Raw genomic sequence first — 27,889 nt, forward strand, 5'->3', positions numbered from 1 at the left:
ACATGTCTGACGAGCAGTGTGTTCGGAGGCTGCGATTCCGAAGGGCGGTGGTCACTGAGATCTGCCACCTGCTTCGCGGAGATCTGCAGCCACAGCTGAGGAGCAGGACGTCTGTCGGTGGCAGTGAAGGTGACAGTGTCTCTCAACTTCTATGCCACCGGCTCCTTCCAATCCGCTGCTGGGGACATTTCTAACATCTCCCAGTTTGCCGTACATTGCTGCATCCGCCAGGTGACCAATGCCCTTTTCAGAAGGAGACGTCAGTTCATCTCCTTCTCCATGGCCGTTGTCGAGCAGCAACAGCATGCAATGGGCTTTGCAGCATTAGCGAGCTTCCCCATGGTGCAGGGCGCCATTGACTGCACGCATGTGGCTTTGCGGGCACCTCTAGAGAATGCCGAGGATTACCGCAACCGGAAGGGCTACCATTCGCTCAACGTGCAGTTGGTGTGTGACCACAGACAGATCATCCTAGCTGTCAATGCCTGCTTTCCAGGCAGCAGCCACGATGCCTTCATCCTGCGCCAGACTTCTGTGGCAGACATGTTCCAGGCCCAGCCTCACCCACGAGGATGGCTTCTCGGGGACAAAGGCTATCCTTTGTGCACCTGGCTGATGACCCCGCTCCGTGCGCCCAGCACCCCTGCCGAAGAGGGATACAATGACAGCCATCAAGCAACCAGGAACATCATTGAGCAAACAATCGGCGTCCTGAAGCAACGGTTCCGCTGTCTGGATCGTTCCGGAGGAGCCCTACAGTACTCGCCTGAGCGAGTCTCCCATTTTGTGGTTGTGTGCTGCATGCTGCACAACCTGGCTATCCGCAGGACTCCGCCACTGCCACCAGACATTGGAGGACCACCAGAGGAGGAGGAGGAGGAGGAGGAGGACCAGCACAGGAGGGAGGCAGAAAGTGCAAGGGCCGCCCGTCAGCGGCTTATTGCACGTCGGTTCTAGGCCCCCTCTCAGGGAATGGCTTGTGCCAATGGCACAAGATGAATGTAGCCGCTCCACAAGCCCTCAGCCGAGCAGGACAACCAGGACTTCCAAAAGAAAGCATGGACAGTGCGATTTAAGAACATTTATTACTTTGATACCTCTGTGCCCTTCCCACATAACAAACTAATGGAGAGAAGCCCCCCCCCAAAAACACAAATCGAACAGTCTCTGCCTTTCAAAAAACACAAATCGACCAGTCTCGGCCTTTCAAAATACACAAATCGACCAGTCTCGGCCTTTCCAAAAAAACAAATACACCAGTCTCGGCCTTTACAAGTGAAACAAAACATTTGGCCACACCTTCTACTTTTTGCCCTGCGAGGGTGATGCCTTTCGCATCCGTGACTGGCCCCTGCCCGCCCTGCAGCTCCTCCTCAATGGGACCCCAGTGGCTGCAGCAAGGCTGGGGGAAGGCTGCTGAGGGTCAGATGGCGAGATGGCAGATGCCCTTGGGGGTCGGCCTGGACCAGCTCTGGCCCTGGAGGGGCCGGCTGCTGACTGCTCCAACTCTGCTTGGGCGGCAGCAGTCTGTCCAGCGGCTGGTGGCAGCTGCAATGGAGGAGTGGCAGTGTCGGCTGCAGGAATGCTGCCAACCTGACAGATCACAGGTACTCCCTGGTCGCCTGAGACATTGGCACTCGCACGGGCCAGCACTGCAGCATGCGCAGCAAACTACTGAAGCACAGACTGCTGGGCTGCTGCGGCGCGGCGAGTGCCCTGGCGATGCCTGGCCGACCCAGCGAGGGTGGCAGCAGTTAGTGCCCTTGTGGCCCTGGTCTGTGTCCGCATGACACCAGCCAGTGAAGGGACGGCACGACTGAGCACTTGGCTAGAAGCCGCCTGTGCTGCCGCGAAGTCCTGGCCTGTGCTGCCCCGAATTCCTGCACACTCCTTGACAGTGACTCTATGGAGTCAGGCATCCTTGCCACTGCAGCCATGAGCTCAGTGTGCCTGCGCTCAGCCTGGGCGGCCATTTCCTCTAGGAGCCGCACCTCCTCTGCGCTCACCGTAGCAGGACTGGAGGCCGCACTCACCCTCCGGGGAGAAGGCCGCCGAGCTTCCCCACCCCTCCCGCGTTGCTGCAGGCCGCTGGGCCCCGGAGCTTCACTCTCCTCCGACCCTTCCCCCCGGCTCCCCTCCAGGGAAGACGTGTCCCCATCATCGCCATGGGCTGCCTCGGCTGAGGGTGGCACTGATGGTCCGGCTTCCTCTTCCTCTTCCTCCTCCTCGCCCTCCGATTCACTCACAGTGCCAGGTTGAGGGCCCGCCTCCTCACCTGGCGATTCACCATCTGAAAGCAGGGAGGCACAAGAGTTGCTTTAGAGTGAGGACAGGGCGGCAGTGAGGGAGGCATGAGTGCTGCTATGCACTGCATTGGGCCGACAGTGGCAAAGGATGCTGTTCTGAGGCACAAGTGGAAAGAGATAGGTCAAAAAGGTGATGCCCTTACCATTGGGGCCCACAACAGGGTCGGCATCTCCACTGGCGACGGGGCCAATCAGCCGGCCTGACATAATGTGCTCCACACGCTGGTCCAGGTCGGAGAGCTGTTTGAGGTCAGGATGGCCTCCCCGGTCTCACGCTGCTGCCTTCGGTTGTGCGCCACCTTGCCCTGCAAGAGAAAGGATGGCCTCTAAGTACAGTGTGAAGCCCTGATCTGGGCTGTACTGCCTCCCATGGTTGAATAACTTTTACAGTGTGTAAAGTGCTGAATGTGCAAGTGATTTTCATGACAGTCCCATAGCTGCTGGATGAGGGCTGGGCATTAGGGCTTTCAGGTCCCTTAGCCCATAAACTGAGGTGCACATGCAGGGATGAGGAGGACACTGGAAAGGGTACTCACCCTGACAACCCGAGTGAGGTCGTTGAACTTTTTTCGGCATTGCACAGGAGTCCTGGCAACCACGCTGTTGGAGGTCACCCTGTTTGACACCTCCCTCCAGGCTTTCCGATAGGCGCTGGGCAGCGGCCTCCTGCCACCTTCAGGGAACAGAACATTGCGCCTGCGCTCCACTGCGCCAACCAGCACCCTCAGGTCACCGTCGCTGAAGCGCTGCGCTCTCTCCCTGGCCTTCTCCATAGTCCAGGGCGTTGTACAGATCAAGTAGCAGTGGTCAGGCCTTGCTTCAGGGCTGCAGTGTGCAGGGCGTGGCAGGCAAACAAATCCACCCTCCCCCTTTAAGAGCTCACCGGCGCCAGAGTGTCTGCCGTCAATCAGCAACTCGCCGCACCTGCGCTGCGCCCGCCCTCGGGGGTTTCGCCCCAGGCCGCCGGCTTAGCGCCTAATGATAGCCGTGCATCGCCTGTTTTAGCGCTGCAGCAACCTCTTGGGGCGATGCCACTGAATATCGGCGAAGGTGGCACGAAGTTGCGCCGGGCGCAAACTTTAGCGGCCGCCCGGCTGTAGCGCCCCAAACGTGGCTATACTGAATTTTGAGGCCTTAGTATTTTGTTAAACGCTCATTATTAAACTTTAGTTATATCAAGAACCCGATTCATATGCAGAATTCTGTTCCTGATCACTTAAGTAGCACAAATCCATGTCGACTCCATTCATTTGATTGTAAAATTAAAATGCAGAAGGAACCTTATTTAACAAATAAAGGTTCCCAGAGAGCCCAAAGTATGACAGGATTACACCAATAGCAAGAAATGTGAACATGGCAAACCAATACAGATTTGTGTATTTTAATGAAATCTAAATGTACATTTGTCTCAACTGATGAGGGCCAGATTTCCTTCCGCTGTTAATGTGTGGGAATTGCCTGCATTTTTAAACTTATTTTGCACTTCTGGTCAAATCTGGTGGTTTCCTACATATTGTGGATCAGTTGTATTTTAGCAACACGGTGATACCGATTGAAAGAGGCATGCAAATTGTGTTCTGATATATTCTAATTAATCCCTTTTGTACCATATAGCTGTGCCACAGTGTTATGCTTGACAAATAAAAAGGGAGAAGGTTCAGAATAGAACAGTAGGTGCAGGAAATAGTGAAACCTGTACAAATGGACCCCCCCCCCGCCAAAAAAAAACCAGACACTGCAAGAAACAGACACTTATTCCCAAATAATTTACAAACTGCATCTTAAAACCAAAGACACTCGCAAATTACAAACTACAGACAGCCTGCAATGCACCAAGTCCTTTTACAACTTAAAACACCAGACACCCAAGTAAGTGCGAGGTGGCGGCAGGTGAAAAACTGTTTTTTGTGTAATGGAGATCTCTTCACCCAGCATCTACAGCGGGAAAGTAACCCCTTTACCTCTGGGATTGAATGCTTGCTCGGCTCTATCCCAGGGATAGATGGGTTTCTCTGCCGCTGTGGATGCTGGGTAAAAAGATCTCCATTACACAAAAGCTGGGAACTGTCAGTGGCAGGGAAGAGTTGTGAGTCGGTGGTCCTGAAATCACGGGGATGGGTTCTAAAATTTTTTGTGGGGGAGGTGGCTGAAATTGCAGGATCTCAAGAGTTGAAGAGAGAGAGACTGGGGAATGGGGGTTTGAGGGGAGAGGTGGATGAGAATGGAGGTGAGGGAGACTGGGGAATGGGGCTCGGGGGAGAGATGGAGAATGGGGGTTGGGAGCAAAGATGGAGACTGGGCTCGGGGGGGGGTGGTGGTGGAGAGAATGGTTTCCCCTCTTCGCCTGCTCTCTGGTGGCCTCCTAGTTCTTGGAACTTCTCACACAACAGCTGCTGGCGCAAAACCACAAATAAAGATTCTCAACTACAGGATACCCAACTTTTATAAATCCAGTAGCATTGGTAGAAGTCATGTGATCTGATGTCACGTGCTCAGAAGTCATGTGGTCAGAACATCACATGATCAAACCTCCAGGAATGCTTCCAGCCAGAGTTGGCAGCCCTACTCCACCAGTACATCAGGTACTGATGAGCTGCTAACAGCCCCCTACCCACCCCCCACAGTGCTTCAAACATGAGCAGCTGCAGCACACAGGAGGGAGGGTGTCCCAGACAGGGGTTTGCAGGACATTAATCCTCCCAATTTGCCTGGGATCTCCCAGGCACTCCGGCCCTGCAGCAGCCACCTCGTCCTGTGCAGGCTGCCAATGTAGCAGATCCCAGGATCAGGACATCCCCCTCTCAATGAAAAAGGACCACGGGATGACAATGAACTGGGAAACCTAATGAACAGAAAATGAACTCGCATCCTCTTGGCAGGGCTCCAGAATTTGGCAAGATCTCATGTGAGGGCAGAAAAAAGAAGGAACGCTGCAGGAGATACAGCCAATCCTGGAATATTTGGCTCATCATTTTTATTTACAGGTTTCACTGTAAACAAATATCAGAAGAGGATATGTCAACCTAATTAAATATCTCCTCCAGTCTGAAAAGGTGCAGAATAGCTCGATGCTACATTGAAAGCAATGAAAAAATGGAAGGATTGCTGCAAACTTTACAGCAAGTAAAAAGATGAGGCAAAAAAATCATCAAAATCAAGCAGACATGCAAGCCCACAGAAAATAGACAAATGGGGGAAAAAATGCTTGGCCGCAGCTCGGGTTAACGGCCGCTGAAAATGGACAAAGAGCTACCAGGGAAAAATTCACACTGGGACTGAAGATTTTTAACCCAGCGCTAACTTACTGTGTAACGCCCTCCTGGTGGTGTTAGTGCAGGTCTGGGAGTCAAAGTTCCTGTCCAGGTGCGGCGTTTCAGCTTCTAACAGCCCCTGGGAGTGAGGCTGTGGAGTTCGCTAGGTATTGTGGTCAATTAAAAGGGCAATGCGTTCAGAACTAAAAAAAATTTAATGTAGTGAAAAAATGCAGTTTTCAGCACTTACTGCCTTTTTTAAAAAAAAATTAAAAAGTCCCAAATATGATTATTCAGCTATTAAAGCTGAATTCCCTTCCGAACCTCAAAAAATGGAAAAGTGCTTCAGCACTAACACTAATGGCTCAGCAAGCCAGGGAAGGGGCACCCAGGGTCTCTCACACAGCACTCCAGCTTGGTGCAGGGGGTCAGCACTGCAAGAGAACTCCTCTATCCACGGGCCAGGAGGCCCTCCAGAAAGAACGATGTGCGGCCACATCACCAAGGCCGTTACTGCCAGCAGTGTCATTCCCACCACCTGGCTCCAGTGCCCAAAGAAGCTTCATGACCTCAGACCATTGGTCAAGGTCCATGAATGCATCTTCAAAAGCCATCTCCTACCAACTGCACCACCAGCCTCACACACTGCTCAGTGTATGACTCCCACCCCACCCCAGTCACTCCCTACCAACAATCTATACTAATCATGAGGCACATCTCCCATTCCTAGCCTCACCTCACCCCCTTGGAGGAGACGGTGCAGGCCATTCTTGGCAGGGACATGGCTGAGCCCTAAGCCAGCGGCGGGGCAGAAAGGACACAAGATGCCTGTATCCTCATATGTTATCCTTCTGGCATGCACCTCTTGCTTTACTGCCCTCCCCTCACCATAACTCTACCCTTGTGCCTTCCTCATTTCACACACCCAAGAAATGCAGCCTGACCAGCCAATGGTTGACCAAGAACGGAGAGGAGAGTGAAGAAGAAGAAGAAACACAGTCACTTGATTTCACACTCCCAGCCACCAGCCCTTCCAGGCTGACCAGCAAGGCCATTTGCAGTGTCCCCCACTGAAAGTCAGCAACCTTCCACCAGCCATGCTGCAGCCACTGGGGTAGCACTGCGTGACATCAGTAGGATAGGCAAAGGCGCACACAAGACAGTCACTATGAGAATGCATAAGGGTGATGAGTTGATTTCTTGATGTCATATTGGATGGATAAATGTATAAAGTTGGATTGGAAAGTTAGCTTTGTGATGGTACTTATTTCAGCACCATGGCCGAGAGGACGCTGTGATGGTCAGTAACAGAGGGAAGGGAAAGTGTGGGACTAATATTGAATGGGGAATTGGGGTCACTGGTACTGCAGGCAGATGATTCCATCCTGGATATCCCAGCCAGAAAGGGGCTGTCTGGATTGCATCCTTCCTTCTGCTTCCTCCTCTTTGGCGTCTTCCTCTTCCCTCTGCAAGTGGATGCTGTAAATCTAAAATGACAGCATAAAATGCTGGAAATACTCAGCAGGTCAGGCAGCATCTCGACCTGAGACGTGAACTCTGCTTCTCTCTCCACAGATGTTGCCCGACCTGAGAACTCGCAGTATTTTCTGTCTTCTCAGAGACATTCCTTTACCATCTGAGACCTTGCAAGCATCCAGCAGCACTCCCTACACACTTAAAAAAAAAAACTTTTAATATCTATTGCAGCAAGCCACTACTTCAATAAAATATTAAAAATCCAGTCCAAAAGCTTAAATGCAAACTTACCTGAAAGATGTGTGTGTCCCTTTTAAAAGGTGCTGATAGTGCCTCTGAGTCTGCTTGCATGCTGGGTTTACCTGGTAAGCTTAGGTCCCAGCGCTGAACTCAGCGCAAAGATCCAAGTTCGCCGTGGTGACGTTAAGTCAGCCTTGCACTCTGACTGATGTCACCGCTCTCTCATTTTACTTTGCAGGGCGTGCCTCCCATCTTACCGGCTGGGCCTGGGAAATGGAGAACGTCACGAGACCCGCCACTAGCTGGCTAAAGAGCGGCAGCCACCCTCTTTGCCATTTTTTGACACTAACGTGTGGTGTAAAGCCCCCGAATTTTTAGCCCATATTGTCTAAGAGCAGCTGATCCCAGTAGAGGAGACAGCTCCTCAACTCCCTGTTACAGCCTTCGTTACTGGATTGAGTGAAGATGGGAGAAAGACCCTACCATCACAAATATTGAAAGGTAAATCAGATTTGGGGGGGGGGAAACCCTGAGTGTTTTGGCCCCTGTGCGCACACCAGTGAAAGGCAAGGGATCAGAGAGAGCATCTCAGACATGAGCGCTGACCCCCCCACCTACAAGGATCAGGCCAGAGAGCTGCTGGGAGGGCACTTGGCTGTTGCTGGGGGAGATGGCCAGATCGGTGGACAGTGTAGGCGGCAGGTTAGTGGGTGCACACCTAGACCTTAGTTGTGACATCACTGCGAAGCAGCAGAGAGCCAGAAGCCTCCACATCCTTCTCTGTCTCCTTAATCCCAAGGATGCTCCACTCCATGTTCTTCCCAATGACCATAGCCACCTGCACAGGAATCTCCGTGTCCAGGTCTGCTTGGATAACAAAGTTGTGTAAAGCACAGCATTCTACAACTATGAGGAATAAACATTCAGGAGTACAGTGCAGAACCCCTCCTGATCTATCGAGGCTGCAAAAATGCCCCTTTAAGATTCCTGTGGTTCTGTCAATGACAAACCTGGTAGAGATATGTGCCTCGTTGCAGGGTTCCTCAGCTTCTGCTGTTCTACCTTAGAGGGGCCCTTATCCATAGCATCAAGGGCTGCCCCTCGTCACCCGCGAGCTATCCAGACACTTCACTGTCTTCCTTTAAAAGCTCAAGGAGGGCAGATTTCCTGAGGACAAATGCATAATGGGAACTTGCAGCACATCCCACACTAATGTGAATGATCCTTTGTTCAAATCATCCGTGACCATAAACATTCAGCGAGCGGAAGCCCTTTCTATTCAGAAAGTTGAGGGGGTTTTACTGTAGCAACTCTGAATGATAGCTCCGTGCCATATAAAGCATCCTGTACTTAGGTTTATTGCGTTGCTGGGTTCTCCAATCACGCTGCTGCCAAACTGGATGAATTCCCTAGTTGCACTAAAAAATGTCAGTTACCCGATGAATACATGCCCAGACACCCTGGGTGATGTTTATAAAAAAAAAATTTTTTTAAATCTCCCATGACAACTGAAAATCAGCCAGTGGCAGAAATATTAAGTGGTGGTAACTTTCACAGCCACAGGCAGAGGTCTTTGGGCAAATGATCTTGACTGCAGAAGCTGGCACAACTGGCCTATTGCCTCTGTGGTGTAGCTCACACAAGGCACCTCCTTGAGATCTTCATACGATCTGCACAGCCTGTAAATCCTTCGGGGGGGGGGGGCTGGTTAATATCTTTGCTGCCCACCCTTCTCGAATGCTGCAACACACTCCTTTTCTCCATCCTGTACTCTCTCTCTCCAACGTCTTCTCTTCCTGCATTAAAACTGCGAACAAGGGAATGCCCGTTGGGAATCACATCCCTGATACTCGGAACCTCTTTCTGTGGAAAAATTTCCCGGTGGTCTCTGAGGCCCTCAGTCTGTCCGAGGTAACTCTATCTCTATCCAGGCAAAAGGCAAACTAAACTGCTTTAAAAGTTCTTCTGTAACTCCAGCAATCTCTCTTGAAAGTTTCTTCAGGCAGCATGCTCCAAAGTAAAGCGCTTCCGTCTGTCTCCGCTCATATTGGCAACTTATGTATCTCATTCTTTATACCTTTAGTGCTTTGGAAGTGTAACTTTGGGATTTTGGTGTGCCAATGCCAGGACCCCTCATTTGCAAATATTTAATGTCACTGCTGCAGAATCGAAGGGCGGGTCACAGGGTGGCCCCAGGCCCATACACGAATGACAAGAACTGGCCCTGACCCACAATCCAGCACTGGACATGGCATTACGCTGAAATAGTGCCCCAGCAATGCCATAAACATCTCTAATCCATTTCAAAGTCATTTTACTCAGTCTGACTTTGTAATTGATTACAAGACCAAATTACCTTAACATGGGTCAGAATTCATGCTTCAGACTCACTTCAGGTCCTTGCGGCTGTTTCAACAGTTTCCTTTCCTGCTTCTGTATGTCGTTCAAAACATAATCCATCGGCATTATAAGGATTAAAATTGTTTCCATTTACAGAAAGAAGATGCCCATAACACATACCCAGATGGTCAGCAATTAGTCGAAGTGCCAGTGTAATGGATATTAGCTGCAACTGCATAATAGGCTCAGCCAGTTGGAAACAGCTATACTTTGGCTATTTTTGGAGTTTCATCAAAATGTAGTTACCAGGGATTATTAAAATTGAGTATTTTGTCTTCAAACATTCGATATGATCATTTTCAAGTTATTTCTAAAAGTCCGTTTCTAAAAGCTTTCAGGTACTTCTATCACAGCTGTCGATTGGTGTGAGTAATGACACGCGGCGGAGGGGGGAGGGATGGGTTGCAATGCATTCCAGCTCCCCACAATCTTAGCTTACCTGAATTCAGGCATGGGAAGGCCTCCCGCCCACTCCATAGCAGTGGGCGCCTGAGTAAAATGGCCGTTAGATCACTATGACGCCAATGGTTCGTGCATGTATTTTAACTGCCGGCCCAACTAAGGCCCATACAATCGCAAATCCACCAGCAAAAGCTGGTGGCTGGCAGAATCATGGCGACAGCGGGCCCAGGTAAGTTCAATTTCTTTTTACTTTTTAAAGGTTCCTACAAGGATACTTGAGCCTCCTTGGGGTTGCGTTTACTGGTATCACAGTTGGATGAGTTGTTCACGGACAACCCGGCCAGAAAGGGACTGTGTTGCTTGCCGCCTCCTCTTCCTGCTCCGCTCCTCAGCTGCTCACCATTTAGCTGGTGGCACGGGCTGTGCCCTCATGATGGCGAGGTGGTCTGCTGCAAGCTGCACAACCGTGAATCTTGACATCCGTTCTGCCGAGTACTGCCAGAGCGGTCCATGCAGCGGAAGCGTTGTTTCAGCATAGCAATGGTCTGCTCTATCACATTTTGTGTGGCAGCATGGCTTTCATTGTATTCTTGCTGCCCACGTGTGCATGGGTTGCGCACCGGAGTCATGTCGTCAACGGATAGCCCTTGTCGCCCAGTAGCCACCCTCTGGTTTGTCATGGTGGCTCAAATGAAGAAGGCACAGTGGACTGCTGCAGAATGAAGGCATCATGACTGCTGCCAGGATACCGGGCACTGACCTGCATGATTCGCTGCCTATGGTCACACACCAGCTGGACGTTGAGGGTGTAGAATCCCTTTCAGTTGCATTACATCTCAGAGTTGATACATAAAGCGACGTGTGTGCAGTCAATGGCACCCTGCACCATGGAGTAGCCTGCAATCCTCGCGAAGCCGCGTGCTCACTCCGCCTGCTGCTCTCTGGCCAGAGAGAATGAAATGTAGTCAGCTCTCTTTGAATAGAGAGCCTCAGTGACCTCCCTTACGCAACAGTGGATGGTAAACTGCGAGATGTTACCAATATCTCCCGCTCCAGCCTGGAAGGAACCCAACGCATAAAAGTTCATGACCACGGTCACCTTCACAGCCACTGGCAATGCAGTTCTTGTCTTGCTCTGAGGTTGCAGTTGTGGCTGCAGCAGGTGGCAGATTTCAGTGAGGACATCCTTAGTGAAACGCAGATGTCTCACACACTGTTCCTCGCTGAGGTTCAGGTAGGAGAATTGGTCCCTGAACACCCTGGGCAGATATGACCTCCTACTGAGAGCCCTTTTCCCCCTCCTCCCTTTTTGAGTAGCTTATCCTCCTCTGTGTCACCTCTGCTCATTCTCCCAGTCCTGCTGTATTCCAAGGGGAATGCCTACTACAGTACTGCACTCATGTCTGGGAGCAAGTGGTTTGTGCAGAATCCTTGAAATCAGGACAAAGTCCTTCAGCACCTGCCACACCACTCCCTCTAGACTTTGGCAACTTTAAAGAACTCTAGAAAGCGCTGAACACTTGTACAATTGCAGCAACAGCCAGTAGAAACCAATCAGCAACTAACCTGAAAGTAGTTGATCTCTTTAAATAGCGCTAGTGGGGGGGGTTCGGTGGGGGGGGTTTGTTCCTGCTGCTGAACGCATGTTCAGCTGTGTGAGCTTAAGAGAGGGCGTTAGCTGGAACGTTGAGCTCCAAAATGGCAGCGCTGGTGGCAAATCAGCATTACCTGCTGATTGACGACATGATCTGCCTACCCTGCATACTTCTGGCAGGCGCTTCCAGCGCGCACGCTAATGCCCTCGCCAATATGGCGTGACTCGCACCAGAAGTGTGCGCGCCGCCATGGATGCCATTTTGGACCTCTAAGTGCACTCGTAGTGCCCAAAAAACAAGCGCTAATGAGCTGAATTTTGCACCCCAAGATTTATAGACAAGTTGGAGAAAAAAGGTCATGAGAGATCAAGAAATGGCAAATGTGTTAAATGAATTCCTCACTTCGGTTTTCATGACTGAAGACTGTGGACAGAGTTCAGGATCCAGTGAAACTGGCTGGGCAACATATAACGAAGGTAAAGTCTCACTATGCTTGTGTTGTAAAGAAACTTAAGGTACTAATCATTTGCCGAGCACCTTGATCAGATGGGCTACATCCTAGAATCCTTAAACAAATGGGTAAAGAAACAGGCCAAGTCTCTTGTAAATAGATTTCCATAAATACAGGAGTTAAACTTGAGGACTGGAAAATTGTTCATGTTGTTGCAGTATTCAAACAAGGAGTGAGACATGAACCAGGTCATTATAGACCAGTTAGTCTGACATCTGTAGCTGGGAACATGCTGGAGGGTATCATGTAAGATGCTATCAGTGTTCATCTAAAGAGCACGGTGTGCATAAGTGGAAGTCAACACGGTTTTAGAAGCAATATTCATACATCTCGCACCAAATGCAATTCTTTGAAAAGGTAACTAAATTCATGGATGAGGAATATCCAGTAAATATAGATTTTCAGAAAACATTTTACAAGGTTCCACATCTGAAGCTTTTAAGGAAGCACTATAGACACACTAGGCTCGATTTACCAAGCCTCGAGGAGGCAGGTTTGGAGGCGGGAGTGGTGGGAAAATTGCAGAATCGGAGGGCAGGAACCCATCCCGCCCCCAACCCGCCTCCGTGCCAATGTCCCAGGAGGTGGGTAACCGACCTGTGTTGGGAGCAGCCTCCCCGGTAGTTAACAGGCAGTTTGTTGCCTAATCCCTATTTTTAGCCCTGAAGTGTGGACTGTCCGACAGCTCTGAACCATGCCAAGTTAGCGAGGCGGACCATCGGTCTGCAGGGGTTGGAGAGGTCGAGATGTCCGTTGTGCAGGTGAGTGAGGGGTGCATGTGTGCAGAGGTAAGTGTGTGAGGTAAGTGTAAAGTGTTTTAATGGGGGGAAAATTCAGTATTGCCCCTTTTGGGGCGCCATTATTGGCCGTGCGCAAAGTTTAGTGCCTGGTGCTAATTGTCGCCTCCAATGGCAAACTTGGCTTTTATCGCCCTTGGAGGTGATTGGAGAGCTAAATCAGGCGCTTCACATCTGTCTTAAGGCGCAAAGGCCGAGGAGCGAGGCGCTACCTCAGAGCGCTGGCAAAGCAAGGAAGGGCAAATCAAAATGAACCTGCATAGTGCTGCTCGGTACCCAAAACTCCTTCACACAGCGTTGAATCTCTCCAGAAGTGTCTCTGTCTCTCTCTCTCTCTCTCTCTCTCTCTCTCTCTCTCTCTCTCTCTCTGTCAGAATGCGTGGTGCAAAAATGTCACCAACAAAAAAAGGCAGGAAGCGGTCGCCTTTAAATAGCGCTCCCCCAGTCCCTTTCTGACTGCAAAACACTCCCCTCAACCCATCGTTGCTAGCGGCAGGTGGTAAGGTAGGGGGTGCCACTCAATATCCGGTTCGGGGCGCTACCGGGGCGTTGCGCACTCGACTGACTTCATAATCTGCCAGCGTAGGAGAGCGTGGCGGTAGTGTTTAGTGCTGCCGCAAAATGTCTAGTTAATTTCGCGAGCGGCGCAAACATCGCTGCGCCCGGGCGCTAGTTGCTTAGCGCCCTCTTAAGGTGCTAACGGAAGGCGCAAACAACTGAATTTTTCCCCCAATAAGTTTTACTTACCTTTACTTTCTCCTGCAGGCTTCCTTCCTTCAGTTCTCTGGAGTCCCTCAGCTCACTGGCACAGAAAGCAGAATGGCCGCTGAACTGCCAAAAGCTGCAGCCTCTGCTTTCTGGTCTGGAGAGCTCTCTAACTGAATCTGAGTAGAAGGACTCAAATTAGAAGATAGATTGTCAGTGTTTGACAGCTTCACAGAGCTGTCAAATGCTGATTTTTCATCTGTCAAAAGATCTTGACAGATGAAATGTCAATCGCTGACGTCACCAGTAACCAGGTGTCCCTTAATCGGCCTGCTGAGCCCGCTAGGCGGGCTTAACCAGGTCAATAAATGGAAAATAGCGTGCGTTGGCCACAATTCGATGGAGGCGGGACTACAACCCAAAAAGTGGGAGTCCCGCCTCCAAAAGCTCCCCATTGACAAAATCCAGCCCACTATGTTTCTATAGACACAAAAGGCATCGAGGGGTATGGGGAGAGAGCGGGAATACGGTATTGAGATAGAGGATCAGCCATGATCATATTGAATGGCGGAGCAGGCTCGAAGGGCCGAATGGCCTACTCCTGCTCCTATTTTTCTATATTTCTATGTAAAAGCACATGGAATTAGGAGTAAAAAAACAATAGCAGTAGAAAACAATAGGTGATGATAAATGGGAAATGTGTTGCTTGGGACAGCGACTCGTGGAATTCCACAAGTGCCTCCTTTGGGTTCTCTTTTGTTTACACTGTACATAAATAGTTTAGAGATGGATACTTTTGGTAACGTTATATATGCTGATGGTACCAAGCTCTGTGGTCGGGTATCCAAATTAAGGGAGATTGAAAATGTTCAAATGGCTGCAGACAATTTAGGACCGATTTCATTGGGAATGTGTGGATACGCACTTCATGGCTTCCTGATATGCAATCTTGGTGGGCTGGGAGTGTGGTTTTGTAAAATTGGCCCTATTAAGTAGATAGGTCACGAAAAGGCAACCTGTATTTAATGGGGGAAAATGCAATACAATAGTGAAAAAGAAAGAAAAAATTAAGCCATTGTTGAACATACACTAAAAGTATTCCATCAACATGAGGCTGTTTGTTAACAAGACACATCAGGTCATTGGTTGCATATCAAGAGCATTTTATTTCAAAGCTAAGCAGGTTATTTTAACTCTTTATAACCATGTGGAATACTTTGTGCGGTATTGGTTGCATTAACCTAGAAATTACTGTGATAATAGGCTACAAAAACGCTCATGCAACAATCCTTTGTCCACTATTTTAACAGGGTGTTAAACCACTTAGAATCCATTTAAAACGAATGGGTTGATGTCTCCATTAAAATAGCAGACAGAGGAATATCAGATGAACGTGTTAAACACTCATTTCTTAAGGCTTATATCTTCAGAATAACATAGAAGCATTGGAGAAGGTTCAGAGAGGAATAACTTGAATGAATCCAGGACTCAAGCTCATTTATAAGGACAGACTGGCAAAACTGAATTGATTGGAGACAAGAAGATTGATTAGTGGCTTGATCCAGGTCTTTTAAATGGTGACAGAAATTAATAGTATCAGTGTTTCCATGGCCAGCGAGTGACTACCCCCTACTTGCGGATAGATAAGCAGGGTCTCTTTGAGGTCATTTGGAAATTTGGGACTAAATCAACCCTCTGTGGCAGACTTGGTCTAATATTTGAAACAGGCAGATCTACAGTGATCCAGTGCATGTAATCTTTGACTGGCCACTTTGGATCACTAATGGAACCTAGCGTAGACTGGTCACTGAAGGATGGGGTTCTTCCCACTTGACTCCAGGTAACCCTGCAAGCTAATGCCCTAATGGTTAGTATAGTCCTGGCTGAACAAGCAGCGGGAGGCTTACAGTGCTTTGGTTAAACTCCCGCAGAACCCCCATGCCCCCATTTATATATCCTTAAGCTTTGGCTCTGCCAACCTGTGCCTAAATTCTCTATGGGGAGAGAGTGCTGTTGTGTATGTACCTTTAAGAGAATAACTGGTCTCAGACTGCAGTACCGGCAGTGACCACCCCTGTATAAAAGGCGCTAGAGAGCCTCTGTTTGTTAGTTTCGCTATTGACTTCCACCAGTAAAGACTTGTTTGTTTTCACTCCTGCTGCTCCGTGTCTCAATCATTCACGGACTTAACACTGGCGACGAGTAAGAAACGAACTTACCTGCAACTCGGCAGCACCTCAGACGACGTTGTTGAAGGTCGGAGCCAGAAGAAAGAAAAAAAAAAAATAGAGTCCAAAGAAACTCGGGAAACGGGCGTCGACCGTCAATCATCGGTTTGAAAACTTGCAGGAGAGACTGTCCAGAGCCAGGCTGGGCTCCTCGGTCTGTGGTTTCCCAGCTAATCGGGCTGGTGGCAGGTAGTGCTCTGATCCTTCCTGGGCTGCAGCGGGCTGAAGCTCGATCGGGTGGCTTTTCAACGGGGCCGGGCAGCGAGTTGGGAAGCAAAGAGAGAGAGAGAGGGTGGAGCACACAGGGCGCGGCTGGTGCTTCGAAGCCGGGCAGCGTTCGGACCTAAGAAGAGGGAGGGAAGTGTCCCAGAGGGTCCACTCCACGACGGGAAAATAATAAAAGAAAAAGAATCAATATTTAACGCGCAAGAAACCGTGGAAAGCCGCGCTAACAACAGCGGGGAAGAAGGCAAAGCGCGGGAGGCGCCATTTTGTTAAATCGGGGAAGAAGGCAAAGCACGGGAGGCACCATTTTAGATTTGCAAGATGCCGAACGCTGGCTGTATCACTGCTTTTGATAATACAATAGAGGACTGGACCACATATGTGGAAAGAGTCGAGGTATATTTCGAGGCAAACGAAATAGCGGAGGGGAAAAAGGCATCAATATTGCTAAACTTAATGGGCGCTAGAACGTACGGCCTATTGCGGGACCTGATTACTCCAGCCAAACCGAAGGCAAAGAGTTTTAACGAAATTGTTGCTGTCCTACAGTAACACTTAAACCCTGCACCACTGTTGATAGCAGAAAGATTTAAATTCCACAGGAGAACTCAGCACAAAGATGAGAGCAATGCTGAGTATCTTACGGAACTACGCAAGCTATCAAAGCACTGCCAGTTCAGAGCAGGACTGGCAGATACCCTACGGGACAAATTTGTCTGTGGACTCCTGAGTGAAGGAACACAGAAGAAGTTACTCTCAGATAAAGAGCTGACGCTAGATAAGGCTTTCAGCGTGGCAGTATCGTATGAAGCAGCAGCCAGGGGAGCTGCAGAAATTCAACAAAAACCACAGGAATACGGCACCCACGAAATGACGTGGGGATTTGCAAAATGTTATCGCTGCGGCCAGAAGGACTGCTGGTCCAAAGACAAAATATGCAGACAATGCGGGAAGATTGGACACATTGCACGAGTTTGCAGGTCTGGGAAGAAGACCAGCGACAACAAAAAGGCTACTAAGGAACCGTACAAGAAAGTACAAAAGATGACGGACAGTAGTTCCGAAGACCAGATGAGCGATAGTGAATCCGAGAACAGGAGACTAAGCTGTCTCAAACTTCACAATGTAATCGCAAAAGAGGATCACCGAACCATTTGGGTCACCCTCACGATAGCAGGGTCCCAAGTCAAAATGGAATTGGATACAGGATCAGCGCTAACCGTCATGAATCGACGAGACTACGAGCGGCTATTTTCACACATACCCTTGAGAGAGACATCCATCGTCTTGACGACGTATACGGGGCAAAAAGTATACCCCAGAGGAAAAATAAGGGTGCCTGTCGAATACAATGGCAAGAAAATACGGAAATTGTATCTCTACATACTGCCAAATGGTGGACCACCGTTATTGGGACGGGAATGGATCAGGAAGATAAACTTAGATTTGCATTCCATTCATGCAATGACGGTGGACGGTAAAAAAGATGAAGACGTCACTCCTGGACGATTGTCAACAATCTTAGCTAACGCCAAAGAGGTATTTCAACAAGAACTGGGCACGCTTAAAGACGTAACCGCCTCGATAAAAATAGAAGAGAATGCAGTTCCCAAGTTTTTCAAAGCAAGACCGGTACCATATGCAATTCGCCCAGCCGTCGAGGCAGAGCTGGAGAATCTGGAGAAGGCGAGCGTGTTGTCTAAGGTCGACTGGAGCGAGTGGGCGACACCCATCGTTCCTGTCATGAAGAAAATGTTAAGCAATAAGTCCGGAGAGCCAAGGAAGATTCGCATCTGTGGGGATTTCAAGGTGACGGTGAACCCTGTCCTTCACACAGTACAATATCCTCTTCCAAGGATAGAAGACATCTTCGCCTCACTGTCTGGAGGGAAGCGTTTTACAAAAATTGACCTAGCACAAGCATATTTGCAGATGGAGGTTGAAGAGTCCTCTAGGAAGTATCTCACGATAAACACTCACAAAGGTCTTTACCAGTATCATCGATTGGTATTCGGAGTAGCATCGGCTCTGGCGATATGGCAAAGAGCGATGGAACAAGTCCTGCAAGGGATTCCGGGGACTCAGTGTTACTTGGACGACATCCTTGTAACAGGTGAAGATGACAGTGAACACCTTAACAACCTAGAACAGGTGCTCACTAGACTACGGGAACATGGGCTGCGAGCCAACCGCCCCAAGTGCGAATTTTTTAAGAAACAGATATCGTATTGTGGCCCCGTGATTGATGAAGAGGGGTTACATAAGTCCACTGACAAAATTGAAGTGGTTGTTAAGGCCCCAGCGCCTGAAAATATGTCGCAACTGAGGTCATTCCTCGGATTGGTGAATTACTATCATAAGTTTTTGCCGAATTTGTCGACAATTTTGCACCCACTGAACGCCCTGCTACGAACGGGGGTAGCATGGAAATGGAGCGATGATTGTAAGCGTGCTTTTCAGAAGAGTAAGGACTTAATCACTTCAAGGGAAGTATTGGCTCACTACAACCCAGCACTGCCAATCAGACTGGCGTGTGATGCGTCTCCCTACGGCATTGGGGCGGTACTGTCGCATAAGTTCCTTGATGGGTTAGAGAGGCCGATAGCTTTTGCGTCACGCTCATTAACTTCTGCCGAGCGTAACTACGCTCAGATTGACAGAGAGGCCCTCAGCCTAGTGTGGGGGGTGAAGAAGTTCAATCACTACCTGCACGGTCAAAAATTTACTCTACTAACCGATCATCAACCTCTTGTCTCCATTTTCAACCCTCAGAAGGGCGTACCGATAATGACGGCAGCACGGCTGCAGAGATGGTCCCTTTTCCTAGGGGCACACCAATATGACATCGAGTACAAAGGAACTAAACAGCATGGAAATGCTGATGGATTGTCACACCTACCGTTGCCAACGGTGGAAGAAGAAGACCTTGCAGTGGATCCAATGGAGTTATTCCACTCGACCATAGTCGAATGTCTCCCTGTGACGAATGCAAACATAGAAAAGGAAAAACGGAATGACCCGACACTATCTCGGGTCTATGATTTAACGGTGAAGGGATGGCCAGCACATGGCGAACCACTGCTGCCAGCATTCTCACCGAGAAGAGAACAGTTGTCAGTGTGCAGAGGAACCTTGATGTGTGGATCCAGAGTAGTAATTCCACCTAAGTTGACGGATAGAGTACTCAATGAGCTTCATGAGGGTCATCTGGGTGGGGTAAAAATGAAGAACTTAGCCAGAGCGTTTGTGTGGTGGCCGGGAATCGATAGAGAAATCGAAGAGATGACCAAGAGCTGTGCAGGATGCCAGAAGGTCCAAAACGCCCCACCACAAGCTCCTCTGCATCCATGGGAGTGGCCCTCATCTCCATGGCAACAGGTGCACATTGATTTTGCTTGTCCCTTCATGGACTCGATGTTTTTAATTGCGGTGGATGCACAGTCAAAGTGGCCAGAGGTAATAAAAATGTCCTCAACCACCACGGAAAAAACTATCACAGTTTTGCGAACCATATTCGCCAGGAATGGGCTGCCTGAACAGATTTGCTCTGACAATGGACCACAGTTTGTGTCTGAAGAGTTCCGGAGGTTCTTAAAGAACAATGGTGTTAAGCATTACACATCCGCCCCATATCATCCAGCCACTAATGGATTGGCCAAGAGGTTTGTTCAAACATTCAAGAAGGCTATCAAGGCAATGTGTAATGAAGATATACCCCACAACACAAGGTGGACAACTTCTTGTTTGCCTACCGGAATGCGACACATGCGGTTACCAACCAAACTCCAGCCATGATTTTCTTCAATCAAAGACTATGATGCCGCTTGGATTTGGTTAAGCCAAACGTCCGAAGAGATGTGGAGAACAGGCAGTTTCAGAATATGAATGGAAAGCCGACCAGGAGTTTTAAGATAGGTCAACCAGTTTTGGCCCGGGACTACCGCACTGAGAAATGGCAGCCAGGAATGATTTGTACACGACAAGGACCTCTCATGTATACCGTGGACGTTGGGGAGAGCATTGTAAGACGCCATGCTGACCAGATTCTAGAGTCACTGGGAAACATCAACTCCACACCACGATCTGATACACCTGGTAATGAAATTGACGTTCCAATTGCAGCTACCGCAGAACCGGTAATATTGGAAGCAGATGAACCAAACAAAGACATTGATCCCGACGCAACATTTCCAGAAGAACCTGATACCCCAAAGAGGCGTTATCCAGACAGAATCAGGAAGCCTCCTCAAAGACTGAACTTATAATTGCTTAAACTTAACCAATGTATCTAGCAACAGTAATTGTGATTGTAATTCGTTATCATTTATTTGTTAAATGAATGTTATGTACTGTTTATCTAAAAGGGGAGGAATCTTTGTGTATGTACCTTTAAGAGAATAACTGGTCTCAGACTGCAGTACCGGCAGTGACCACCCCTGTATAAAAGGCTCTAGAGAGCCTCTGTTTGTTAGTTTCGCTATTGACTTCCACCAGTAAAGACTTGTTTGTTTTCACTCCTGCTGGTCCGTGTCTCAATCATTCACGGACTTAACAAGTGCGCACTCGGTCATGGGCAAACAGAAATTCCATAGCGCTCGATTTCTCAATAGCTTAGCTCGGAGATTCTTAAACTTCAAGATAGGTTTCTGCGTGTCAGATACTTCATTGAAAAAAAAAGCAACTAAATGACGATGTTACAGGACATAAATACAAAATAGTCAAGTTTGAGCCTGATGAGGCTAGAAATCATGAAATTTCCCCTTCCTCACCCAGAGTGGTTGATGTATAGACTTCCACCAAAGTTAATGTTAAATCAGTGAACTCCTTTAAAAAGTTTCGGGGGTTATTTTGGTGAAGAGGTGAAAACGGATACTAAGTGGGTGCTGTGCTAATAAGACACACCTGTTTGAAAGCCTGGATTTAGCATGCAATTTTTGGACCTAATTACTGATTACTGTAACTTGAATTTGCCTGGAGGCTAAAACAAACACCTACAGGTTTAGCACTCAAGCGATGATTGGAAACAATTTTCATGGAGCGGTGTATGTGGGCCCCACTCACTCACTTCCACTGAAGATGTGGAGTGCGCTGGCTGACGCACAGTGGCACATTCCAGGATGGCCCAGGGACCGAGGGAAAGGGTGCACAGGTTCTCTGACGCATAACTGAAGGACCTGGTGGAGGAAGTCCAGAGGAGGAGGGATGTCCTGCACCCGCAGGGGGGAAGGAGTCCACCTCGCCCTCCTGTCCCTCTCTCCTGCAGCAGCTGGTGCTGCTCTGTCTGGCCTCGTGTCCTCCTCCCATTCCTCCTGCAGACCAAGGGGGACAAGTATCAAGATGCCGGTGACCAAGCACTCCCTTTCTCCTGGTGACTCCTATAAGCTGTCCAATACGATAGAGTAGCACAGCCCTTACTTATTTTAGGTGAAGTCCTCCAGAGAATAAATGTTGATAGTGTTGAAGTCTTGACAAACTGTCCCAGAAAGTTTCCCAATGTGTTTCAAAAGTTCTTGTTAAACCTCCAGCAGCAAGTGAACAGTAAAAGGTGAGTATGCCTTTAAGTATCGCTCGATATCCTCAGCAATGACTAGTTTAATTCCAATCAGCTGGTTGCTGTTAGGAGAGGGCGTTAGGTCAAGCACTATCCACCAAAATGCCATGCAGCCTTTTTAATGAGTGATGGCAGTCAATTTAAGTGGCAATCAGCCCCTTAATGATCCTCGCGGCAGCCGTTCCTAGAGGCACTTCAACTCCTTTACCATGATGGCGTCCTGTGCTAAATGCAGGCTAATCCAGCGTTTTAGCTCAAGACCCTATCTTGGCCACCTCAGAGGCTCTTTAGCGCCTTGGTGTATATCTTTTCCTGGAAGTTCTACTTGTGTTTAATCACCTCCTTGAGGATATTTAGGTAAGAGTCTATGACAAAGCAAAGATTTCCTAGAATCGATGAAGCCAGAGAATGGGTCAGGCCTCCAATAGGTGGAAGATTTGGGCCACCTGCAGTTCTGCTAAAATCAAATATTTTTGGTCTTGGTGCACTTGGCTTTTTGACCTAGTAGGGCTACCTATGTAACGTAAGTTGTAGATGTACTTGTGTACTATTCAGGTGCTATTAAAGCTTCAGAAATTTACTCTTTAGCTGCAGTGCGCAAATCATGTAAGTTTTCCTACCAGCAGAATGTTTAATGCTGTCATGGTAGAGACACAGCAGGTAATGGAATGTAGATTTTTCTTTCGAAAAAGTCAATAATCAGACCACATCACTTCTCTCTGTAACCTGCAGCTATTTGATAATGACCCATTACAAAAGTGCACTCCACTCCCAAAGCTCATCCAGTTACTTGCAAAGTAAAAATAAATTGATGTAATTTTAATGTATAGATTTTCATAGACTTTCCTTGAGGCCATATTTTCCTGGTTATCTGTAGGGAGGAAGGAAACTTTGCTCATCGTTCAAGCATGCCTTATTGGGTGGGTGGGAAGATTGCAAAGAAGAGCATTTGCAGTGGCTAGACTATCCCATCATTAGACAACCAAGGAGGATGCTGTCAACAGTAGAGTAGAATAAATAGGGGGAATGTTACAAAGTGGAACAGTAAGCAGTGCTTATTTACTATGAAGCATTACGTGGTTTCCAGATAATTTGTCAGTATTAACTTTAATCATGACATTGGCCTAGAAATTCAGGCGTGTGGAGACCAAGATCTCAAGTAAGTGAAGCCACGGGTCAGGATAGGAGGCCAGGGGAGAAGGAGCAGAGGCTGGGGGAGCGGGGTTGGGGGGGGGAAGGATAGAGGGGAGGGGGAAAGGATCAGGAATGTGGAGATGAACCCAGGGGTCGGTAGCGATCAGGGCGGTGGTGGACGGGAGTGGCAGTGAGCTTTCTTTAAATGTGGGGTCAGGAAGAGTACACCTGCTCTTCCGGGCTCCACATTCAGGTAAGTAAATGTAAAAAAAACGAATTTTGTAGGTAGCAGGCAGACCCACGGTCTGGTTTTACTGAGAGCAGCTGGCTGTGGCGCAGGCTTCTTCAGGGCAAACCATTCTTTCAGGCATGCGTCTTGGATGCCTTTTTTTCTTTCCTTTCAATATGGCAGGCGGCGTACTTCCTGCTTGCCATATTGGGGGCTTAGTGGCCCAGATAGCACCTCAAATACGAGCACTGTGCAGCCGAATTTATAGGCCAATGTCTATTATAGTTACTTTTACTAAATATTCCAGAATTGTTCATGCTTGACCTACCTAATTGTAAAAGTAAAAGCAAAACATCTAGAAACCTAAAATATAATAAAGAAGACAGCACAGATTCCAAAAGGAAAGGTCATGCTTGACCTACCGTGTTGAATTATTTGAAGAAGTAACAGAAAGAGTAGATAAGGGTAATGTAGTAGATGTAATATACTTCGATTTTCAAAAGGCCTTTGATAAGGTACCACATAATAGACTCATGACTAAAGTCAGAGCATGTGGAGTCAGGGGACAAGTAGCAGAATGGATAGCAAGCTGGCTACAAAACAGAAAGCAGAAAGTAGGGGTTAAAGGTATTTACTCAAACTGGCAAAAGGTGGGAAGTGATGTTCCACAGGGATCAGTGCCGGGACCACTGTTCACCATTTACATAAACGATTTGGAATCGGGAATCAGAAGTACAAATTAAAAATTTGCAGATGACACCAAATTGGGGGTATAGTTAATACTGAAGAAGACTGCGACAAAATACAAGAAGATGTTAATAAACTTGCAGAATGGGCGTGTAAATTGCAAATTGATTTCAATATAGATAAGTGTGAGGTGGTATATTTTAGTAGGAGGAATAAAGGAGGCCACATACTCCTTGGAAAATAAGAGTCTAAATGGGGTAACATAGAAACATAGAAGATAGGAGCAGGAGTAGGCCATTCGGCACTTCGAGCCTGCTCTGCCATTCAATGAGATCATGGCTGATCATCCAAATTCAGTACCCTGTCCCTGCCTTCTCCCCAGATCCCTTTAGCCTCAAGAAATATATCCAACTCTTTCTTGAATATATTTAATGAACTGGCCTCCACCGCCCTCTGTGGCAGAGAATTCCACAGGTTCACCACTCTCTGGGTGAAGAAGTTCCTCCTCATTTCAGTCCTAAATGGCTTACCCCTTATCCTTAGACTATGACCCCTGGTTCTGGACTCCCCAGCCATCCGAAACATCCTTCCTGCATCTAGTCTGTCCAGACCTGACAGAATTTTATAGGTTTCGATGAGATCCCCTCTCAATCTTCTAAACTCCAGTGAGTATAAGCCCAATCGACACAATCTCTCTTCATATGTCATTCCTGCCATCCCAGGTATCAGCCTGGTGAATCTTCGCTGCACTCCCTCCATGGCAAGAACGTCCTTCCTCGGGTAAGGTGACCAAAACTGCACACAATACTCAAGGCGCGGTCTCACCAAGGCCCTGTACAACTGTAGCAAGACATCCTTGTTCCTGTACTCGAACCCTCTTGCTACGAAGGCCAGCATACCATTTGCCTTCTTAACCGCCTGCTGCACCTGCATGCTTACCTTCAGCGACTGGTGCACAATAACACCCAGGTCTCTTTGCACTTCCCCTTCTCCCAATCTATTGCCATTCAAATAATAATCTGCCTTCCTGTTTTTGCCACCAAAGTGGATAACCTCACATTTACCCACATTATAGTGCATTTGCCATGTTTCTGCCCAATCACCCAACCTGTCCAAATCGTACTGGAGTTTCACGACATCCTCCTCACAGCAAAGGGATCTAGGGGTACAGATTTGCAAATCATTAAACATAGCAATGCAGGTTCACAAGGCCATCAAAAATGCAAGCAAAGCATTGGGGTTCATTTCTAGAGGAATAGAATTGAAAAACAGAGAAGATATGTTAAAATTATATAGAACCTTGGTTAGACCACACATAGAGTACTGTGCACAGTTCTGGTCTCCATATTACAAAAATGATATAGAGGCACTGGAGAAGGATGATACCAGAACTGAGAGGATATACTTAAGGCTGAACAGGCTGGGGCTCTTTTCTCTAGAAAAGTGAAGGCTGCGGGGTGACCTCCTAGAGGTCTTGAAAATTATGAAGGGGTTTGATAGTGTAGACGTAGAGAAGATGTTTTCACTTGTAGGGGAATCCAAAACTAGGGGTCATAAATATAAAATGGACTCTAATAAATTCAATAAGGAATTCAGGAGAAACACCTTTACCCAGAGAGCAGTTAGAATGTGGAACTTACTACCATATGGAGTTGTTGAGGCGAATAGCATAGATGCATTTAAGGGGAAGCTAGATAAGTACATGACGGGGAAAGGAATAGAAAGATATGCTGATAGGGTTAGATGAAGGAGGGTGGGAGGAGATTCGAGTGGAGCATAAACACCGGTACAGACCGGTTGGGCTGAATGGCCTGTTTCTGTGCTGTAAATTCTATGTAACCTATGTATTCAGGTACAGCCAAGCTGGTAAATTGATTTATTTCTCCTTATCTCTGTTAATCAACAGGGCAGCTAAGCAACGCAGAAAGTCAGACCGTATTGTACTGGATTGCCAGGAGCAGGCCTATTGGCTAGTCAACAGACCTCCAGTAAGTCACATTACTTAGTAGCAATTAAGTTATTTTGAAGGCTACTGATTTATGGTGGCTAGATGGCTGAGATTTTCCTCTCCAGCAGAATCACTAGTGCGAGTGTGTGCGGGCGGAGGGGGGAGACTTTCACCTGGTTGGTTGACCTGTTGTAGATCAGACAAAGTTTTTCCAGTGGAATTACGGCTGGCATTCCCACTTGCTCTTGGGAGCTTGTTAGTAGGGTGGGGGTGTGGAAAATTGCAGCTGTTCTATTCTGGTGTCCTTAGCATCCAGCGTTGTTGAGACAATAATGACAGCAAATGCAGCATATGGCATCGGTATTATCACTTCATTTAAATGTGCCTTTATCTGGGCGGGTGCTTCCAGTCTCCAGCAGAAGTGACATCAGAAAACCGGACTAGGTGTGAAAGTAGACAAGGATCTAGCATGAGGAGTTCCCCAGCTTTTCCACCCCAGTAGCCCCACTAAATGGGCAGAAAGGCAGAGGAGAACCCTTTCTAATGAGTCAAATCTTGGTTTCATAACTTGTAGTTCTGGGATTTTAATTTTTTTTTTTTGGAGTCCGTGATCCCATCTGTTTTCCCATGAAAGCAAGAAGCCAGTGGCTTCTTTGAATTTGAAGAGGTTTGATATGTATTAACACCCTCCTCGCCCATTCCAATTCAACCCGTCCCCCTCATTTTAAGGGAAACATTCAAATTTTGTACCTCCGCCGTGCCAAGTGCTAACAAAATGGACTGAACTCTGTAGGACACTCACTCTGTAACTGCAAGTAAAATGTAATGTAACCTGTATACCATAACCCAAGAAAAGGTGTAAACTATATATTTTTTTAAATTCCCCTAATAAATTTGGAATGCTGGGGCTCATCACCTAGCCATTAATTTGTACAATATAAATCGGGTAACTTTTGCTGTTGATTTAAATTTTGCTCTATTTGCAGACAGGAGCTGATCCCCATAAATTGAAATGTTGCTGTATTTAAATTTTTAACACCATTTCCCCCATTCCGCAACACATTGTGTGAATTTCCTAGTGAATTCGACCTGATCTCCTCTTGTTCTGTATGAAATAAAAAATGCAGCTGTTTTTACCGCATGCCTACGTACTGCAGGACTCTGCAGGTTGCCCACTGGAACTCCAGCTCTGAAAGTGGGCGAGCTGCCCATTACCAATGTGATTGCACGGACAGCCCACCAATTATATTATTATGAGGTCCGGTAGTTAAAACCAGCCAGGTCCCAGTTAATATCTACGATAGTGTGGTGGCACATGTTGTGCCAGTGACCGAATGCAAATTTGCAGCAATAATCCGCGTATATTGAGATCAACATCTTAATCTTGTCACTGTAGGCAAGTGACAAGCAGAGGCCCACCATGAGGACTGTTTAGCGCAGGCTGACGCTATGCACTTTTTTCAGAACAATATTGGCAAAGGAACCCATAAGACACCCTCTTGACTAGGAATAGTAGCTGGCAGTGGGCGACCCAAGAAACAAGAGGAGTAAATACCATTAAAAAGACACTGGCTTGGAAATTTGTGGGGGCTCTCCTGATCAACCACCGTAATTTCAGCAGGTGACTGCCAGGGAAACGGCATAAAGGGCCGCTTTCAGCCATTCACACAGTTTCTGTGGGGCTTCCGCTAGTCTCCTGCAGAAGTTACGATGGGAGATTGGGAAAATCCCATGGAATTTCAGGGCCATTGCCTATATTTTGTAGAATTTTATCAGTGTGAGTTTCTTAAAAAGAAATATATTCAAAAGATACTTTTATCTCAAGTTTGCATCTTATAAGAGGCCCTGCAAGTGGGGGGAGCTGCCCATTGCCAATGTGGTTGCTGTCCAATTATATTATAATGAGACATTCTGTAGCATTCTATCAGGCTGCGTTTCTTGCATTTTAAATCGCTTGTGTATTTTTTTTATCATTGAGGTTTGCATCTTATAAGAGACTTAATAGATCTGTAAATACGAAAAATGACGGCAGCAAGACATCTACTGGTCCAGACACCGAGTAAAGACACTGGAGCAAACCTTTGTGTTGTTACCTCCTGATTTGTGGTACAAGTGTGGCTTTAGCAGCCATGACGTCCCGCGGAAATCAAGTTCCGTGGGAGGTCCCCATTACATTGTCTGGTCGGGCCTGGAGCAGATATTTG

General features: G+C 47.8%; 1 protein-coding gene across 1 annotated transcript in view; it reads left to right on the forward strand.

The window, feature by feature from the left end:
* Nucleotides 1-27,889, forward strand: part of rgs11 (regulator of G protein signaling 11) — a 270,546-nt gene that overhangs the window by 112,008 nt on the left and 130,649 nt on the right. Inside the window, 1 exon segment of the mRNA XM_086000849.1 lies at nt 25,644-25,725. Coding sequence (XP_085856975.1) covers nt 25,644-25,725 — 82 coding nt within the window.

The sequence above is a fragment of the Somniosus microcephalus genome, chromosome 11, assembly GCF_052327205.1.
Source record: "Somniosus microcephalus isolate GS21.2 chromosome 11, FLI_Smic_1.0, whole genome shotgun sequence".
Lineage (NCBI taxonomy): Eukaryota > Metazoa > Chordata > Chondrichthyes > Squaliformes > Somniosidae > Somniosus > Somniosus microcephalus.